The sequence below is a fragment of the Lagopus muta genome, chromosome 1 (assembly GCF_023343835.1).
Source record: "Lagopus muta isolate bLagMut1 chromosome 1, bLagMut1 primary, whole genome shotgun sequence".
In the NCBI taxonomy this organism is placed as follows: domain Eukaryota; kingdom Metazoa; phylum Chordata; class Aves; order Galliformes; family Phasianidae; genus Lagopus; species Lagopus muta.
In genome coordinates this window covers 87,424,526-87,445,264 of record NC_064433.1, presented here as the reverse complement: position 1 = coordinate 87,445,264, position 20,739 = coordinate 87,424,526, and the positions used below count along the sequence as shown (strand labels likewise).

The following is a 20,739-nucleotide window of genomic DNA, read 5'->3' as shown; positions in this document are numbered from 1 at the left end:
AATGCAGAAAATTGATGTTTCTGTAGTTCTGGCATTTCAAAAAGAAATTTATTGCAACGGAGCTCACAAATAGTAAGTAGATAAATATAAATCAACTGTAGATTATAAGCCATTATGAAAAATGCATCTATGTCTTTGCATTGGCAAAATGGCAAACATTTTTTTAAAGGACAGTTCCAGGGCACTTGATGTGCTGAGAGCACATTTTTATTTTTAATCTTTATTTATAGAAAATAAATGGCTGCTTGAAGAGTACTGGACAGGAATGGGATGGCATCCAACAACTCCATAATGGTGGGAAGTTTACACTTTCAGTGATGCCAATGACAAGCCCTCCTCTGTGACCTAAGGGCCATGACCCTATGGACTGGCTGGAGAAAGGCTGGCAATGGCAGGATTTGCAGTGGGCATATGGCAACCAGTTCTCCAGAATTCAGTTCTCTGGCTGCTGCTGCCGAATCAAGCAGAAAGGTGAATATTCTGTGTGGCTTTCTCTACAACCCGTACCCGCACTGTTCCCTTACAATGAGGCACTGCTGCCCTGGGAAGTCCTGAAAAAAGCTGGCTGAACAAAAAAATCTTCTTTTACAAGAAATGGCACTTAACGTGTTTAAATATGAGGAACATCTGAGGTCCCTGGGTTAGTTCAGACCAGAGCAGAGTAGCTGAGGGGACATCTCATGGTGGCTTGCAGCCCCTCATGAGGGGAGTGAAGGGGCAGCGCTGAGCTCTGCTCAGTGTGACAGCAACAGGGCCCAAGGGAACGGCTTGGACCTGTGTCAGGGGAGGGGCAGCTGGGGGTTAGGGACAGGTTCTGCACCAGAGGATGGTCCGGCCCTGGAACAGGCTCCCAGGGCAGTGGGTACAGTCATTCACCAAACTAAGTGGTTGTTAAAGGAAGGGGAATGTCATCCAAAGGGAATTGGACAAGCTACAAATGTGGCCCATTTGAACCTTATGAGGTTCAGTAGATCCAAGCATGCAGGGTGCTGCACCTTCCTCAGGGCAGTGTACAGAACTGGAAAGGAACTCATTGAGAGCAGCCCTGCAGAGAAAGACTTGGGGGTTCTGGTTGACAAAAAAGCTGGGCATGGGCCAGCAGCACGTGCTTGTGGCTGAGAGGTCCAACTGCACCAAAAGAGGGGTGGCCAGCAGAGTGAGGGAGGAGATTGTTCCCCTCTGCTCAGCCCTTGTGAGGCTCCATCTGGAGTACTGTGTCCAGATCTGGTACCCACAGCACAAGAAAGATGTAGAGCTATGTAAGTGGATCCAGAGGAGGGCCACAGAGATGATCAGAGGGCTTGAGCACCTCCCCTGTGAAAACAGGCTGAGGGAGCTGGGCTTGTTCAGCCTGGAAAATAGAAGATTCAGAAGAGACCTCTTTGCAGCCTTCCAGCACTTCAAGGGAGCTTATAAACAAGATGGAACCTGACTTCTTACATGATCTGATAATGATACAATGAAGGGGGATGGTTTTTAACTAAAAGAGGGGAGACTGAGGTTGGATATTAGGAGGTTATTCTTTATTCAAAGGGCAGAGAAGCCCTGGCACAGGCTGCCAAGAGAAGCCGTGGATGCCCCATCCCTGCAAGCACTTGGGGCCAGGTTGGATGGGCCCTGGGCAGCCTGAGCTGCTGGGTGGCAGTCCTGCCCAGGGCACAAAGTTGGAACTTGGTGGTGCCAACCATCTAAGTCATTGTATGTCTCTATGATTCTGTGATCCTTGTGAATCCTTAACAACTCAGGATGTTCTATGACTCTAAAAATTGTCTCTTCACCACATCACACTGTGAAGTGATAGTTTGGCCTAGCTTAGAAGTTACCGGCTACACTTGCTGATGTGAGCAGGTGCAGGGGGAAGTTCTTTACTATGAGTGGCGAGGTGCTGGAACAGGCTTCCCAGAGAGGCTGTGGATGCCCCATCCCTTTAGGTTTGAGGCCAGGTTAGAAGGGGGCCTGGGCAGCCTGGTCTAGTATTAAGTGTGGAGGTTGGTGGCCCTGCCTATAGCAGGGGGCTTGGAGATTCATGATCCTTGAGGTCCCTTCCAACTCGGGCCATTCCGTGATTCTGTGCGATTCTGTGATAGGAATACTATCAACAAGCTTATGGAGGTCACTCCTGCTCACCTGAACACCATAATTGCATCTCTACAGTTACGGGTACAAGATTTGACTACGGGCACAAGAAGATAGTGAATTCCATCCGTCCATAAACAAGCGGCGCTCGGAACGACGCGGAAACAGCTGCCTACGGAATTGGCCGTGGTCAATGGCAGCTCGCGCTACGGGACTGCCTCTATGTAGAACGCCGTTTTCTCGCAGCGCTCAAGCTTCCGGCCCGGCGCGAGCCCCGTGTCTAATGGGAGGGTTTTGAATCGGACTGACTGCCCGAGTAACCAATCAGAGAGAAAAGAGTCGTGCACAGCGCACTGTGAATGGCTGCTGTGTCTGGACTGACGTGAGCGGCACCCAATAGAAGGTAGGAAGCGGGGAGGGACGCGCGCAGTTTGAATCGGTGTGGGAGGGGCAGAGGCCGTCGGTGGCGGCAGCGGGGCGTGAGGGGCTGCGCTGCTTCGCGTCATGGCATTGGATCTGGACGAGTGGTTGCGACGGAGCAAAACCCGCTTCCAGACGTCTATCCTCGGCATCTTGGAACGGGTGAGAACCGAGCTGAGCGGTGTGTGCGTCCCGGCTGGCGGCCGGCCTGCCTGCCAGGCCGCGTTGCTGTGGCGGTGGGTGAGGCCCCACGGGTCGTGCTGCTGGCGGGGGGGGGCGGCGGGTTCCTCGTGGGCGTCGCTGCACTCTCGCGAACTCTGACAGCTTCCCTCAGGAGGCTTCACCTCACAGCCATTTAGTGATAAAGATGCGGGGTGCAGGCATGCGTGTGTTTATGCCGAGCGGTCAGCGGTCACGCAGCTGCTCTGGTTCACGTTCTGGGGATGGTGCTGGGTGCTGGCCTTAAAGTCGAGGCGGCTTCTGCCCCGCTGTCTTCACCTGGCCTTAGGCTGGATGTTGTCATAGGTCGTGAGCTGCACATCTGTGCTTGGTAGCTAATTCCAGGCGACTCCTTGTAACGTTTTCCGCTTTAAGAACTCTTTGAATCCCCGCTTTCCCCGTTTCTGGCTTATATTTTGAAATTAAATGGCTCATGTTAAAATGTGTTTGTTTTTTTTTTTTCTTGGAATAGTGTTTCCAGATGCTGGCTTCTAACTTCCACCAATAAAACAACACACCGAGAGTTTCAGTCGAAGCAAAATTATGTAAATTATGTGAAATTATGTAAACTACGTTTAAAATTCCATCTAAAATTGTTTTTAATTATTTACCTATATTTAGGGGAGAAGAAATCATTGAGAGCAGCCCTGCAGAGAAAGACTTGGGGGTCCCAATTGGTGAAAAGCTGGATATGAGCCAGCAGTGTGCTCTTGTAGTCCAAAGGCCAACAGTATCCTGGGCTGCATCAGCAGAGCAGTGGCCAGCAAGGAGAGGGAGGGGATTGTTCACCCCCTGCTTTGCCCTTGTGAGGCCCCATCTGGAGTACTGTGCCCAGGCCTGGGACCTCCAGCACAAAAAAGATTTGGAGGTGATGGAGACAATCCAGAGCACTAAGGTCTCTGATCAGATCAGCCTCTGATCAGAGGGCTGAAGCATCTCTCCTATGAAGAAATGCTGAGACAACTGGAGTTGTTTAGCTTAGAGAAGAGAAGGCTCTGGGGAAATCTCATTGAGGCCTTCCAGTATTTAAAGGGAGATTATAAACAGGAGGGAAGTCAAGTTTTTTACATGAGTAGGTAATGATAGGACAACATGATAGGTTAGGTTTTAACCTAAAGGAAGGGAGATTTAGGTTAGATATTAGGGGAAAATGTCCAACTTTGAGAGTGGTGAGGTGCTGAATGAAATTGCTCAAAGAGGTTGAGGATGCCCTATCCCTTTAGGTGTTTGAGGCCAACTTGGATGGGGCCCTGTGCAGCCTGGTCTGGTGATTGATCTAATTGTCCCTGCCTGTGGCAGTGGGATTGGAGCTAGATGATCTTTGATGTCCCTTCCAACTCAAGTCACTTTATGATTCAGTGTCTTATGCTAATATTTAATTATGCTTTTATTTAGTATAATTATCCTTTTGAGGATGACTTCGTTGTTTCCATGGAAACCCTCACTTATGACACACCTGATGGTAAGAACTTCTTTCAGCTTCAATATTATATTTACATGCTGTGCATTTACACATAATGAAGTTTGCTGTAGCTGTTGGCAGTTACAAACAAATTCTGGCTCTTGTCCATTCAGGAACTGCATTTTGTCTGTGAACTTTGCTATGAGTGTAGGAGTAACAGGAGGAATGGCTTACATGCACTTTTTCAGGTCCTTGCATGCTCTATTTTAGACAACAGGAAAACAGCAGTTAATATTTGAGTGACTTGTAATGCTGGAACCAAAATGCTGAAGGCTAGAACAAAGTAGTAGAGGCAGTAGCAGGAAGCTGATAGGCATGATTGGGTTCTGTAATTTCGGCTCTGCTTAGTATTCTTAAGGCTGCTCTGAGTTAAACATTTCTAGTGTGTCAGTTGTCAGGGTAGAACAGATAAGTAGTGTCTTTTTCACTGAATGTTCATGTACTTAGCATAAATCTATATCATGTTATGCCATGTCATATGTTGCAGTGTTTCGTTATAACTGTTAATCTGTTATAGAGTGGCTAATACTTACGGAGAGGGAAAAACCTATAATTTAGTAGCATGGTTACTGAGAGGTGAAACACTGCAGGTTTTGTCCGTACTGAATTGTGGATTATAACGTGTAATTGACAGGTTAGTTCTTGTAGAGAACAGTGTAGGCATGAAGTGCTACCACAGCTTCAAGCTCACTGTAATGGATGCACTGAGTGCTCACCAAAGCTGGGGGCAGAGTGAAGACTGGGTGTACATACAGCACTGTAGTATTCAGTCTTTGATTTGGTTACAGTTTTAATTCAGTAGCTTCTAGGCACATGGTCTGTCATTATGGATTTCAGTACATTAAGACTTTAGTATGGCTCTAAACATCCTCAAGTTCCATGCAGTCTGCATGAACTAAATAAAAGTTATTTACTGAAACAAACTAATGTGCTTTTTCATTACATGCTTCATAGTGGATGGTTTGTTAATGTTCTTTGGTTTTAGCTCACTGTTGTTAGACTAATGGGGTGGGGATTTTTGTTGTTTTTTTTATTTTATTTTATTTTTAAACCGACTTCTCAATTTTAACTTGAAATTACATTGTTCTCTTGTTTTGTTTTCCTATTAAATTTTGTTTCAGCCATTGTGCTGAAGATTGTTCAGATTTGATTCTCTTGTTACTACCACTCAATACAGATAAATAGTTTTATAAGAAATGCTGTGTTTGCATTAACGTTTCTTGTGATTTCTAGGACCAAAGCAATGGGGAGATCTATCAGTCAAGGAGCTTAGAAAACTATTGAAGGTACCTAATAATATAGTCAATATTTCTGTATCTCTTTCCTATGTATCTATAGCAATAGATTCTAATTTTGTTGTGTCATTTAATACATGCAAGAGGCATCAATCAATGATATCAATAACTACTTTAAAGTAGGTTTTTAGGATGGATTGGTTAAGAATATCACATGAGAGGGATGGAAGTAGATGTTTATATACTATTAGTAAAGCTGGAAAAGTGTTTTCTATTTATAGTGTTGTGGGCATGCTTTCTGTATATTTTTATTCTAAGTAGAGATGTTGTACATACAGTCACTTCTTACTCTGTTTTCTGAACTGCTTCATAAGAACATAAAAGAGGTTTGTCAAAAGCTCAGTGTTTCTCACTAAATATAAAGAGCCACCTTGCTGCCATGCTTTCTATGTTACCTGTTTAAAAAAAAAAAAAAGGCAAAGCTGTGTAGTGTGCCTTATTACCTAACACAGAAACTGTTCTGAACCCCATAGTGCAAGGAGAAGAGGGTGAAATTCAGTCTTGGAGCTTAAGAGTAGATTTAATGGAGAAAGAAATGTGGCTGTATTTCTCTTTTATGTGTATCACCTACTAAACATTGCAACAAGGGAGTGTCTGCCCAACTTTTCAGACTTAATCCATTAAGAGCTGTAAGAAGAATTCTATTTTAGCTCCTCTTGTGCCAAGGTAACTGTAGTATATGTTCTTATCGTGATTTTAACAGTAATAGTATGAAAGATCAGACATCTTTTACTGTGTATTTGTGGCTTTGCTGGAAAGGCCTTGCAGAAGCTGAGGGAAATTGGTTATTTAGGAAGTGCCTCCTTGTAAGAAAATGAAGACTTCAGTTGAAGCTACTTTACTATTCTAAGATTCTTCTGACATTTCTTTTTCCTGTTTCTAATTGCAGCATCATGTAAGAAGTCAAAGGACTGCAGGTAGAGTGCTTAAAATACAAACAGTGTTAAGTTCTACAAAGTCGAGACTCTTTTGGATAAGTTGGCCTGTTGACCAAAAACCCATACTAATGCTTATGTTCATAAGGATTCTGAAGCCTAGATAAAACATTTAAAATGAGTAAATAAATTCTGATTGACATTGCTATCATCACAACTTGATTAAAATAATGTCTCTTATCAGTTACACAGACAGGCTTTTATTGTATTGTTTAGCCTTTGTCAGATGTTCATTGAATCTACAAATCCTACCCTGAGTTAGGTGTCCATGTGGAGGAATTTGGAGTTTGCTAGCTTTTTGAAAGGAACAACGCAAGTAGACATAGTCAGAAATATGTTAAAAGAAACTCACTGAGTTGCATGATGAGTGATCCAAAATTTAGCAGATTATTCTGTGAGCTGAATGAATTAGGCTGCCTGCTGAAAATGTAGATATTTCTTTATGGATCAATCATAGAATCACCAAGGTTGGAAAAGACCCACAAGATCACCCAGTCCAACCATCCATCCGTCACCAATAGTTCTCACTAAACCACGTCTCGCCTCATCACAACGTCAAAATGATCAAGTACCACAAAGGAATTTAAATCAAGATTGCACATGTTCTGTTGCTACTTAGTCTTCTGGTGTTCTACTTCCCCCTTCACATGTGGTCTTAAAAGGAGCTGCATGTTCCAATAAAGTAAAAGATTTTTTTTGACAGGGGGATGTTATGGTGTATATAGTACAGAAACTTCTATGCTGGATATGTGAAGAGAAAACAAAAGCCAATGTCTCTCTTTCTCTTCTCGTAATTCTACCAAAAATGTGTCTGTACAAAGTTCAGGTATATACCTTGAATCATTCTACAAAATTAAAATGTTGATCTAGGAAGCAAGATTAATTGTGGTATAATTTGAATACTTAAAGTATTTACACGAGTCAGTAATGTCTGTGTGCTTCAGTTAGATCTGAGATGTAATAAAATATAAATCCCTCGTGATATTTGATATCAGTTTATCTGGAAACAAATACAGAAAAAGCAAGAGCAGTAAATTCTGCACTGAGCAGAAGCTTCTTTAATCTCCATCTTGAGTAGGGAAAGCATGTTTGCTAAGTGCATGTGTCATTTTCAGTCTTTAAGTCTGCATGAGTCTGTCTCGTCCACCCAGTCAGGAAAAGTCATGCTACAGCTTTAGTATCAGCATTGTCTTATATTTGAAGATAAAGATGCTCTCTTTTGGGAAAGATCACATTTCTGTTACTTGTGCAGTAAGAACGTTAGGCAATAACTTTTATATGTATGGTATATAAACTTCATTGTAGCTTGTGGATACTTTTTTAAATCTAATGAGGTGACAAGAGATTTAATGCATGGGTTTGTTTTTTTTTTTTACAACTATATCAAAGCAGTTTTCAGTAATTTTATTAACAACAATATCTGGCATAAAGGCTAATTATGAAATAATCTTATGCAGAAGTAAGATTTGTGTGAAGATAACTGCTCCCCTATGTGTGGATTTTATTTAATTGGTCAGTTCAAGTGTTAGTGTTCTTGTAGTTAACATAGAATAATACAGAAACTGAAATGTGAAAAGAGGAAATGTTGCTCCATGAGTTTTACCGAAATATGGAATGTCTTATACTCTATATTTTTTCTCCTTATGAAATAAATGGGGGAAAATAATAAAAGATTGCTGATGGACCTATCTGTAAATGAAGGCAGGCATAGCAGTTCTGGAAGGTTCCCTTGCAAGAAAAACAAAACGACAAAAAAAACCCCAAAACATTATGAACATGCTGTAGAGTTTTCATGGAATTGCAGAATATCCCTAGCTGGAAAGGAACCTTAAGAATCACTGTCTCCAACTCCCAGCTCCACACAGGACCATCCAAAATTCAAACCCGGTGTCTGTGAGTGCTGTCCATACAGTTCTTGAACTCTGTGAGCTTGAGAGGTACTGCTAGTACTACTAAAGCATTAAACATATGCACAAGCAGAGGTGACTGACTGTCACCACCACAGAAATGTACAACCCAGCACCTCAGTGTGCTCACATGCACTGTTTGGTCTCCAGAAATGTTCAACAAGCGTCAGTGAACGTCACAAGTAGCTGACATTTGTTCTGCGTGATGGAATTCAGTTCCACACCTTTGCTTCATACACATTCCCATGTCAGATGCCATTGTGTCAGACTGCCCCACTGCTGCCATCTGTCACACGACGACAACATGTAACAGAAGGTTCAATCTGCTGCCATACCACCACCATCTGCTTCTGAAGTCGTGGGCTAACGTAATAACATAGGAGGCATTACTTTTGGAGAAGCCTACTACTTTAGTTTTGCATTACACAAGATCTTTTTGATTCTTTTTGATATAAAACTTGTAGTTTTGCGTGAATTAAAGCATGAATGTTCAATACACAGCATTTAATGATTGAAATAGTGGTTGCATTAATATCATCAGTGTTTTTTTAAATACATTGGTGTATGTACATTAGTTTCTTCATATAAAAACTACACTGAAATTTGCCCTCCTATTACTTGAGCAGAATATAAGTTATATATTGAATGGTAAAACAGACTTTTTCTGCACATTTGGAAAATGCGACTTCTTTTTTTTCTCAACCTATGCAATACAATATAGGAAAGAAGTTTCAGAGGATTTTGTAGTCTTGATTCTCTGAAATTTCCTTTGTCTTTTGCACTCATGGGATAAATGAGTGCATGTAGTTAAGACTCTGGTATCTTCATAGAATGTGATTATGCACTCTTTCTCCTATGGGTGTACTAGAAAAAGAGTGAAGAGGCTTATAGCAACCTCAATGAGTCCCCAGCTCTATTCAAATACAGTGCAACCTAGAAATCAGCTTCTTAGAAGTCGGGGATTTGGATTCCTTCCTTAAAAGTTGAATTTGTTGTTTTTTGTTTGCTTGTTTTTTTAATATATAGAAGATCAGGAATGGGTCAGGATAACTGTTAAGGAAAAAGGACATCTTTAGTTGCTTTAGCTAAACTTTTTTTGATTCGTTTTTCTTTTTGTCCATCTGTAGTATTCATACAGGATGCTTCACCCTTCTAAGTGAAGGCAGTTGTTTCTTCCAGTTATTAGACACTTTTTTTTTTCCTAAAAGTATATGAAGGATGGTACAGAAAAGCAATTCTCACCTGCACTTATAAGTACTGTTCTATAGTTAGTAGGGAAAATAATTAGGACCTACCTTCTTTGGTTTCTTATGGCAAATGAATTTTCATTGTTCTTTACCTATTCATTTGAGGAACAAAAGTGTTAATTTTATTTCCATCTTGGCTCTTAAAAACATCTTAAAGTTCTCTGAAGAAGATGGATGCTTTGTTTTCTTCCATTCTGTGCTGTGCCACACTTCTATACTAATAATTAATGTTCCAGGGATTTGCAGTCGTGTTCGAAGAAACTTTGATAATCTGGCTGGTGTACATTTCAATTCTAATAAAATAATTGTACTCAAGTTAGATAGATTGCAGAAGCCAACCCTCTGATTGATCAGCAGTTTTACAAGAGGATGCAAAATTTTGTGGTCTCCTCCAAAAAAAAAAACCTGCTTCTGGTCATGTTATTCTTTATCCTAACTCTATGGTGGCAGCAGCCCGCAGAGCTTTAGGTGATGACTGCAGTGACAGGGAACAAAAAAGGAACGTGGTGTTATCTGGGAAAAGTTTTCATTTTGATTTAGTGATTTAAGAACAGTATGAAAGATGTCAGGGAAGTTCTTCACGGAGAGAGCAGTGAGGTGCTGGAATCTCACTGGAGGCTGCCCAAAGAGGCTGTGGATGTTCCATCCCTGGAGGTGCTTAAGACCAGGTTTGATGAGGCCCTGGGCCTGGTCTAGTATCAGATCTGGAGGTTGGTGGCCCTGCCTGTAGCACGTGGTTGGAACTTGATGATCCTTGGGGTCCCTTCCAACCCTAGCCATTCAATGATTCTGTGAAAGCACAGTGGTTAGGTCAGTTTCATAAGAAAGAATTTTTTCACTCACTTTCCCTTTCAGGGGTTTTCTCCTCTCCCAGAATTGAAGGTGATAACGGAACAAATATAACAGTCAAAGAAGCCAATAAATTGGGGCTTACAATGCAGTCAAGTGTTATATTTGTCATGAAAGGCTGAGGCTTTAGCCAGTGATGATTTGAACTATCTGGCTACCTCTAGCAAAATCATTTGGAGAATTACTTGTAGAGTATCCAAAAATTGAGTTGGAAAATTTGCATTTGTTTTTTAATATTCTCAAGTCTCACTTAGCAATTCTAAGGCTGTCTTAATAGTAAGAAGTGAGAAAAGCATGCCACAAGAAAGCGACAATATTTATTTCCTTACTGTGTTTGCTGGGATAATTAGAAATGTAGCAGGAAGGAAGTGGGAATAGTATATGAATATGCCATCAGAGCAATGCTTTGAAGATATTCTACCTTCTGAAATTGCTAACATATGTCTTGAAGAACTGGCTGCAGACAAGTTATCTTCACTCTTGTCTGTCTTCTCACAAGTTATTTATAAGCCTATAAATCACGTTTTTCAATTGGACTTGAAATGGAAATGTAATACACATGGAAAGCTTTATAGTAGGAAACAATTTTCTGCAATGAAACCTCTTTAGTCAGTGTTACACAGCATTTGTTTAAAACATTTCCATGAAACTTGATTTTTGATTTTGAGAAAAACTAAGTTTCATTTACTGTTTAAGATCAAACTGCAAGTGAAGAAAGTGATGCTGAGATAGTGTCAGTGAGAAGAAGATTTGAAGACATTCACTTCCAGGTAAAAATTTCTGGTGTCTAATGCAATAGAATAATTTTGTGTTTAGTAGAAATAATTGAATTACTTCTATAGCTTGTATTTGCCTGAAGAGTGAGTGGACTGTCAGCAGATGACTCTGCATTGTGCATCTTAATGCATGTTTATAGTCAGTAGAGCAAATTAGAAGTTTGTCTCATTCTCCATGAGATTATTTATTGAAATAGTTATGATGTTTGAGTAATAGTACACCAGAGAAAACCATATGCTGTACAGAACAGGCAAATCTGATAATAGCTCTTGTAGCAAAAAGAATAACCAGATGAATCACAAAGTAAAAACACCTTTTAAATATAATTGTTCTTTTTGATAGTCTAGTATAAAGTGAGAATATGATTTTAAAGAAGTAAACCTGAAATAATGACTAGTGTAACAAATGCAGAATAGAATCTAATGGTTTTTTTTTTTTGCCAAAGCTATGCTACAAGTATCAGGACTACCCAAACTAGTTATGAAGTAAAGTACAACGTGCATCTTGTGTGTGAAGCCATTCCAAGCCTGTGTTCTACTTGCTCAGATACAATTGCCAGAAAGTTATTTACTTTTCTATTTTGTTTAGCAAAAGTTCTAGACATTTGACTTGTTATTTTCACTAATTAAAAACACCTGTCATTTATCACCAAGTCGCTCTGTAACTTATCAGTGGAACTGTTTTGCTGGTTTTTATGGGGCTTTTAGGAAATTGGCTGGTTGGTTTGTTTTTTGTTGCTTTTTTGTTTTGTTGTTGGGTGGGGTTTGAGTTGTTTTGTTTTTTTTTCAGTCGGTAGGTTCCTTGGATCAAAAAACTAGCTACTTATCTCTGTTTTGACATACAGTTCCTTCTTGAGACTTTTTTTTGTTTAAAATAAATATACATTAAAACATACATTAATAAAATAACTTTCACGGTCATTGGAAATCCTCGTCTGAATTGGAGTTGGAAGTACAACTAAGTAATGAATTTGTGCTTTCCTGTGTCAATGACTTCTTTGTATTTAAATCCTTATTCTTTTTTTTTTTTTCCCTTAAGAATCTGGATGTAGATGATGTGAAAATGCAAGAGAAAGTACAGGTTCAAGTAGATGTGATAGTACAAGATAATGAAAGAAAAATTCCCAAATGGATTATGGTAACGTATTTCTCCTCTGTTAAAAGTTATTTGCTAATTAGAAAAACACTGATTCTGTAGCTATGTGTAGCACAATGAATCTTAATATAACTTCTCTGCAGCTTGCTGCCTGTGTAAATATCACAGTATCTCAAATCTTTGATGGCAATCATTATAAGAAACTTAGCAGACAATATCCAAATACTTCTTTGAATTCTATTCCTACTGTTCTTCACACTGATGTGTGAATTGGTTTTCACTTCAGTAGATCTTATGAAAAGCCTCAGTTTGAGGTTTTTAGGGGAAAAAGAACTAAGATTTTGAATTTAATTTATTTACAGTACATGTTCCAGCATCCATTTCTTACCATATATGCCAGAGATATGTAGATTATCCATATAAATTTATATAACTTCAGAATTTCTATGTGGACATGTGTGTGTGTTAACATATGGATATATATATATCCACTTTTAAATTTTCAAATCTGGGAAAAAAGACTGAAATATACTATGTAATGTAGAAGCTGCAAAGATTATAATAACTTCCCTGAACTCTTAAGAAATCTTACTGAAGTCTTAAACTAGGTTTTTTCCTCCTTTTATAATTTGAGTGTATAGGACCTAGTATATTGAGGGGAGAGCAGGAGGAGTCAAACAAAATGTTGGTGTTACTTTTAACATGCAAAAAATTCAGGATAAATTTAGGATTCATGTGTCTTTTTTGCTTTGTTCATTTTTCAGGTAGAGCCTTCATCAAGTCATTTCACTTCACCAGTACGAGAACTGAAAGGTACAACTATATCATCTGGGTGTGGGTCAAATATGTTGGTTATTAAATATTACAGACTTCAACAGAAGTATGTTCAATTTAATGAAAGCATGACTATTTTGTTACTGCTCATATTTGATTCAAGGATTGGCTTTGGATGTGCTGGTAGTCAAAGCAGTATTTAACCAGTAACATGTCTATAGACTTGATCCTGGAAACTTTAGATAGAATTTTGGTGTAAATGTTTCAAGCCTGAAGGCTACAAGAAGCATGATTCTTATCATGCTTTACCTCAAGGGAAGCTGCATTGGTACTGGTTAAACACAAAGATTTCAAGAAATACAGAAATACGTTAACATCTGTAGGATGAAGCTGTGCCTTCTGGTCAGAAATTAGAGAGCAAAGCAGTCTGCCTCTACAATAAATGCATTTTCTGTCTATATATTAAGCTACTTTAAAGTTGTTTGGTTTTTTTTTTTTCTTTCCCCAATGCATTTCATTTCTGTCTTCTAAAATCTGTTAAGTCAATGTCATTAAGCAAATTTTTTTAATTTCTCCTAACTAATGGTATATTAATAATTCATTTAACTTGGCAAAAAAGCTCAGTGATATAGGAGATATCTGTACCACATGCAATATTTTAAGTTATGTTACTAAAATGTCTTAATTGTTGTTTTTTTCTCTTTTGAATAGGCAACCAAAGCAATGTTTGCAGAAAGAAAGTAGAATTGGCAAATGAATGTTCTTTTTCCAGCCCCTACCAGTTACAATTTTCTGGCGTTCCTATGTTACCAGATACAATAACTGTACCCAGGCATCAATCTTGTCAAGAAATGAGTGAAACTTGCTATAATAGTATATTGGAAGAATATCAGTCTGCAGATGAAAGTTGTTCCTGGAGTAATGTAACACTTGCAGACTTGTATCCTAAAATGGTAGAGGTGCTGACAAAGCTTATTACAAGGGAAACTCGGAAAAAAACATTTAAATACATGTTTGGACACTATAGGAACAAAAGAGGGCATGCTAGAAGACCAAAGCTCAGTATCACTGTAGAAAAAATAAGAAAATTCAGACCACTCAAATTGAAGAAAGCACTACCCAGCATATGCAGCAGTAGTACAGACATCCAGAATCAAACTTTCGGAACTAAACTAAATCAGAATAGCGGACCTTGTGATGATCAGTGTTTTATTAATAACTCATCTGGTCTGGTACCATTTTCAGACAGTGACACAAACGACATGGAAATGGACTGCTCTGATTCAAGTTTAGATTATCATTTGGTATTTGGAAAGGACCAAAAACTTTCTGAACGGAATGCTAATGCTTTGGCTAGAATGGGAAAGACTTTTCTAGCAGAAGATCAATTACAGACTACTGTCTCGTTGTACAGTTCAAAATATAGCAAAAGTGGAAACTTGAGAAACTTGACTTACAAACATTCTTTGGAACCACCGTTCAGAACATCTTCTGCCAGTTCAGGATTGGTGGCACTTCATCTGGCAAAAGAAAGTAAAGCTCAAAAAAATGACTTTCTTTCTGACGATACATCAGGTTTTTGCTCATCTACTTGTAGTATTGTTAAGAACAGTAATACTTTTACACCCACCAAAGACTATTATCTTGCATCAGATACATTGCTCATAAATCCTGAAATAAAAATTTCTGAGAGGCAGAATTCTTTGCAACGCAGACACTCATTTTCCTCATTGTCTATGAAGCAGAGTCCTTCAGAGACACCCCAAAAATACGAAGATGCCTTTGAGAAACTCTACTACAAACTGCTTTCCAGAGGAAGCCAAAAGCCTTTGACATTGACAAGACCACTTTCAAACTCACAGAAGCTTGAAGAGAAAGGAGGAATAATGAAGAATACATTCAGTGATTCTGTGAGATCCAATATACAGTATAACATCGCATTTGAGAAGATTTATCAGCAGTTGTCTAGTGAGGTGGTTCCAAAAATTCCTGGTTTCCAAAGAGCTTCAAATTTAAGGAAATATGAAGGAATACAGATGTCAGAAACTGTAAATGCTCTTGTTAACTCACCTGTTCGATCTTTATATGCAATTCCCAGAGTTAAGAGACTAGGAAATTTTCAAAATGATCTTCTTTCTTCACCAGTAAAGCGACTGAAAAATATGCCTGAACGTTTTTTTTCAACAAAATGTCAGCAGATTTCTCACAAGAAATATGGTGATCTTCAGACAGTTGGCATGGATTCTGCTAGGCTACACAATGGCAGTAATACCAGATTTTTTAACAGTCACAACTGTCATCATCAGGTACTTAAAGATCTTGTGAAAATGACTGTTTTGCTGCTACTTGGAGAAACACTTAAATTGACCAGTGCTGAAAGGACTTCAGACTAGTGACAGCACACTTCCAGCACTATTTGTTTGGTTTGGTAATTTTGTGAACTTGAGGAGATTTGTTTGCACAGCAATATTTGTTGTGCAAACCTCAAGTTGTGTTAAGTCTCCTGTGGGGAACCTCACTGCTTGGTAACTTTGAAAGTTGTTTTAAAATCCTTACTAAAAGATTTTCTCATGTTTTTAGTACACCATGTCACTGGTTAAGATCATTTCAGTGACCTTGCTGATTAACATTTTGTCCTTCTGAAATGATTGTATTTTATTTACTACATACATGGATAAAATGGAATTAAGTTTTATTGAGCGCTGCTGGAATTACCAAGCTTGTTTTAAATCAAGACCTTATTGCCAAGCTCCTTGTTGCTTCTTCTAAGGCAAATAGTAAAAAAATAACTGGAGTTTTTTTTCCACTGACGCAGTAGGTTGATGCTTTCTTTTCAGGACTCTGGGTTTCACGCTTCTCCAGATAAAACTTTTCTTGTTATTCCCGATGTTTCATTGAAAGGTTAGTTTCAGAGGCTATATGAATTACTGCTTTAGCAATCGCTTCTTTAAAGAGTATATCTATGGATTTCCTCTGTAAACACGTATTTCTAGGTGACGGCTCTTCTTCCTCAGTAATATTTGGATATGTTTCAGTTTTACTTCAGTAAGTAAGGAATCTAAGTAGAAATCAGGGTTTCCTGATTTGCATGTTAACAGCAGTTTAAGAAGTTTCCTACTAAAGTATTGCTTATTATTTAGTGGTTTTCTCTTTTATTATATTGGTGGTTGTTTTTACTTTTCAGAAAATTGATAGCTTTTTAATAACCACTTGAATAACCAAATGCTTTTATTTAGATTCTTCAGCTGCACAAAAATCTGCACTTGCATTGTTGCATGGCTGTTGTTACTTGTGTAGGTGAATTTAATTACTGATCTGAAGAAGGCAACTTTTGGTGATTCAGAACAATAGAATTTTATTCTGAAAGGCTGTATTAGTTTAAGATTCTAGATACTAATTTTATAGTTTTCTTCTAATAATCTGATTTTGATTATGGCATGTTTATAACATAACCTGAACTCTTTTTTCCTAGCTTAGTAAAAATCACCAATATTTATTTTCTATACTTTGTTTTTATTGATCTCTGGTCATCAAATAACTAATCAAAGTGTAAGGAAAAATGTTGTGGAAGACTTCATGAAATATTATCAACTACAAAACAAAGGGAAAATGGTAAAAGAAATGCATTTGCTTGCATCAGTTTTGGGGTTGTTTTGTTTTGTTTTGTTTGTTTGCATTGTTGCATTTTCATTACTGATACATAAGTTTTACAAAGATTTTGAATATTCCCATCTGTCTTATTTTACTTTCCTCAAATTTTAACTCACACTTTATCCATTCCTTTTTTTTTTTCCTTTTTTTTTTTTCCTGGAATCATCTCTTTCTCCTGCTTTTATTACTAATGGTCTTGATAAGCTAGTTTTTCAAAATGCTTATTCTTGAGTGTATTTGAGACTTACAAGTATGGGGTATAGCATGTTTTTGAAAATGAATTTTGCCACAACCTTTTTCATTAGAATATTTCCGTATGGAAATTTGCTGATTGAAGTGTATATATATATGATTGAAGTATTTTAACCATGTATTATAGTGTTTGTGTTACTCTGCATAGTTCTTGTCCTTTTCATAATATTATTTTTCATCACCAGAATTGGAGAATACAGATGTCCACTCTAGTTGGCCTAGGACAATGCCACATTACAGTAGCCCTGGAAATGCACTGAAATGCCCCCAAAAGTAAGTTTCTTTGGAGAAAAGAAATGTCAGAAATTCTTGCTGTTCTACTTTTATGTTAATGGTATGGAGGTTGTTGCTTAAATCAGTACTTCTAAAATGAAAATGGGCATGGATTCTCGAGAGAGCTCAAATTAAGCCAACCTGTAGGCTTGAACACAAGGAGGCAAGTGTCTGTGGAAAAAACTAGCCAGAAGCCAACATAGATGGTTAATGAAAACAAGATTGCCTATTTGAACAGCTACTCTAGTAGCTCATTTTGTGTTCATTATAGGGGGTACTTCTTATTTCAGCCATGATTAACTACAGAATATTTTTGACTCAGGCTGTGTACTTGAGCTGGCAAGTCTTCTCAGATCCTTAACTTCTGGAAAGTTCAGTGTATTATCATTCAAATCGACTGTCACTATTAGCGATAACTGTTTTCTCTGGGACAAGAAAACTTCTTTCAGCGCCCTGATTACTGGCCTATAACATCTACTTTTCACAGTAAATATGACTTTTGAAGGTTTCTCAAGTTTCTTATCTCCTGGGTTTTTAATTACAAGCCAATTTAATAGGCACATAATTAAAAAGCATTAGAAGTTCTCTAATAGTTTTGCTTTATTTTATAAAATAATTTTTAAATGTTTTGCCAGAAGATCCCACTTGGCACCACAAAATTTGTTACCTTTCTGGTCTCAAAGCCAGTAAATACTTTCGCTATGCTTCAGATCATCCAACAGCTGATAAAACATTTTTCTGACAATATGCAAATTAAAATTTCAAAGGAAGCCTGAATGTACTTTTAAGCTATTGGTATGGAGAACATAATCAGAAAGGCAGTTCATTATTTAGCAATTAGTAATTGTTCAGAAGAAGAAAAAGGTTTTTCTTTTCTTATTGCATGCATGCAAATAGAGAAGTTTCAGAAAGCAGAGGAAATGAGAATGTCAAAGTGCTTTCTTGCAGAGCCATCTGCATTGGAATCTATTTTTTCATTCATTAATTGTGCAACTGCATGTTTGCTGATTTGTAGCTAAACGAACTGTAAAGTGGCAAGATTCCTTAGGCCTGTGGTGTGAGATTCTTAGCCTTCTGTACTTGTAAGAAACATCCCAGGAGTGAAACTTTAATGGCGTTGTAGCCAGTTGTGGAAAGGAAAGGACTGCCTTTATCTAGAAATTGATTATGAAAAAGACATTTCTGAAAAAATGTGAATGCTTTCCTATAACTACATTGCTACACTTATTCATCAGTGTAAGCCAAATTCATTTAAAATAGATATTAAAAAGTTACCCCTTCAGCTGAACACACATAGGAAGGCTGCAAGGAGTCCCACTGCTGTTCGTAGTCAAGGTGTTCAGATATCTCACTTTAGTGATTTGTTTGTTTCATTTTGTTCATTAAGTAGTCAGCAATTACAGTATTTTTGTGTAACTTTCTTTATTCTAAACTATTATTTCGTACAGGGTATCCAGAAAACTAAGCTACACAGATGGGAAGGACCGAAATCGTAGCAATCCCTTAGACAACATCCTGATCAAAACTCACCAAGGAGCCTTTGTGGCATACAGAGAAAATAACGTTTTATAGTTTTTATTTGTGGTCTGTTTGTTCTCAAAAATCACAAATGTATTAATACCACTTAAGTATTTTAAGGAAGAGATCCTTAGTAGATAGGAACGTTACTGTAATACACAATTAATGCTGATTTATTCTTCCCTGTAACATTAATCTTCAGGAACTAACCCAGCGTTCTTCATACAGTGCCCTTCATGATTGTAGGGCTTCATCAGGTGTTGCTAGGAACCAGGTTTCCTTTGTATAAATTTATTTGAATTTTATATTTAGCAGTATTTTTAATATTAGAATGTGATTTTTGTTATCTTTTTATCTGCTGATAAACTTTTATGATTCAATTTTGATTTTAATCTTGATTCTTAATCTACTAGTACTAAGACCGTAACAAACTCAGTGTCTGCTGAATTCTGCTCCATCCCTGTTGTACAAACATGTCAATACAAAATACCTGAAATAAACTAGGTTGTTATGTTCTTCTCTGTCCTATCAAAATTCTACCTGACATACCGTATATTCTCAATAAATACATGTCCTGAAGAAATACCTGCTTGCAGTGGAAATGCTGAGTTGTGGCTTGAAAAAGTAATGGAGAACCTGGAAAGAAGGCAGGGCAAAGACAGGGAAGCTCAGGTGCATGCAGTGCACCCATGTAAGCAGAAGGGGGTGGATCCTGGTTCCACCCCTTCCCAGACCTCTTTTAGGGATTGGCAGTGGAGGAAAGGTTGTCCTACCTGGAGATCCTTGTGTCCCTGAGGCCTTCTGAAGGTAAGCAGTTTTTTTTTGTTTATTTTTTTGCCCACAGCTGTTGCATTTGTGCAAGTCCTCCCTTGCTGCAGCCTGGGATCTTGTTGCTCTGCTGTCATTGCGGTGCTTTCTATTGCATTACACTGCTTTAAAAATTTTATTTCAGGAATAAATTCTCAGGAAAGGTTTACCTATCTACAACAAATACATGAGAAAGATTTGGCAGGGTCCCAAGGGTTTTTCTTCCTGTGTTCTTTCTTAGCAAGGAGACAGTTTTAGTGGTATCAGATCAAGTATGCTCTATTTTAACTGTATTGCTCCATGTCAACTTTCCAAACTTCAGAAAAGGATAAATTTATTTGACTGAACTTCATTTTGGGGCATGTGCTCTTTGGTTTGGTTTTGATGTCGTTTTTCTTGTTTGTTCCTGCTTTTACACTGTTGCAGCACTTATAATCAAGCCTTTGGTGATTTTAAGTGCTGTTGAATGGAATAAGGAAACAGCTTCAGTAAGGCCTACACTAGCATAAAAAGACAGTCTTCAGTGGGTGATTTCCGCAATGTGCATGCGCATGCAATGTATCTTACCTCATTCCAGTGTTATGTTTTCTTCAACAATTTAAGATTGTCTTTTAGAAATGTTTTAGTAGGTCACTTTTATTCTGGCTCTGAGTATAGATGAACATTAGGAAACATACTTTATGAACTACATTCTTCTTGGATTTGTTAAGGTAATTATTTCCCGTTATTTCTTGAGAAAGTACTTAGAGAGTATGAAGTTCCATGTTATCTGTTCTAAATGTAAACTGTAATTAGCTTTTTGGATGTATCTGGATATGTCTTTTGAACAGCAACAGAATACAAGTTTATCCAGGTATGAAAGCAAATTTATTTAAAGAACAGAAATAGTTCATTCATCTATGGAAATTACTTGGAATCATAGCATAGTTCTTGAAAAACTTTAGGTGTTGGAAGATAAGCTTATCCCAGTACCATTATTTTGTGTGTGTGTCAGCAATGGCAAATAGGAGTTATGTAATTATTTTGGAGTTTGATCGACCAACATCCAATTTATCTGTATTCTAGAAAGTATGATATCACCAAGAGTCTGTTGCGATTGCTGGAGGATGTCTGGCATAGACCTGTGAAAATTCAGTGGTGCTACTTAATACTCTGCTTTTGTCTCTGTTCTTCCCTTCAAAG

General features: G+C 38.2%; 1 protein-coding gene across 1 annotated transcript in view; it reads left to right on the top strand.

The window, feature by feature from the left end:
• The first annotated feature begins 2,526 nt into the window (after nucleotides 1-2,526).
• Nucleotides 2,527-20,739, top strand: part of LOC125702534 (Holliday junction recognition protein) — a 56,311-nt gene continuing 38,098 nt past the window's right edge. Inside the window, exons 1-11 of the mRNA XM_048965949.1 lie at nucleotides 2,527-2,658; nucleotides 4,111-4,177; nucleotides 5,411-5,463; nucleotides 6,362-6,389; nucleotides 11,107-11,180; nucleotides 12,226-12,324; nucleotides 13,047-13,095; nucleotides 13,768-15,362; nucleotides 15,894-15,957; nucleotides 17,145-17,232; nucleotides 18,681-19,557. Coding sequence (XP_048821906.1) covers nucleotides 2,581-2,658; nucleotides 4,111-4,177; nucleotides 5,411-5,463; nucleotides 6,362-6,389; nucleotides 11,107-11,180; nucleotides 12,226-12,324; nucleotides 13,047-13,095; nucleotides 13,768-15,362; nucleotides 15,894-15,957; nucleotides 17,145-17,232; nucleotides 18,681-18,804 — 2,319 coding nt within the window. The 5' untranslated portion in view covers nucleotides 2,527-2,580 and the 3' untranslated portion in view covers nucleotides 18,805-19,557. The remainder of the gene's footprint in view (nucleotides 2,659-4,110; nucleotides 4,178-5,410; nucleotides 5,464-6,361; nucleotides 6,390-11,106; nucleotides 11,181-12,225; nucleotides 12,325-13,046; nucleotides 13,096-13,767; nucleotides 15,363-15,893; nucleotides 15,958-17,144; nucleotides 17,233-18,680; nucleotides 19,558-20,739) is intronic.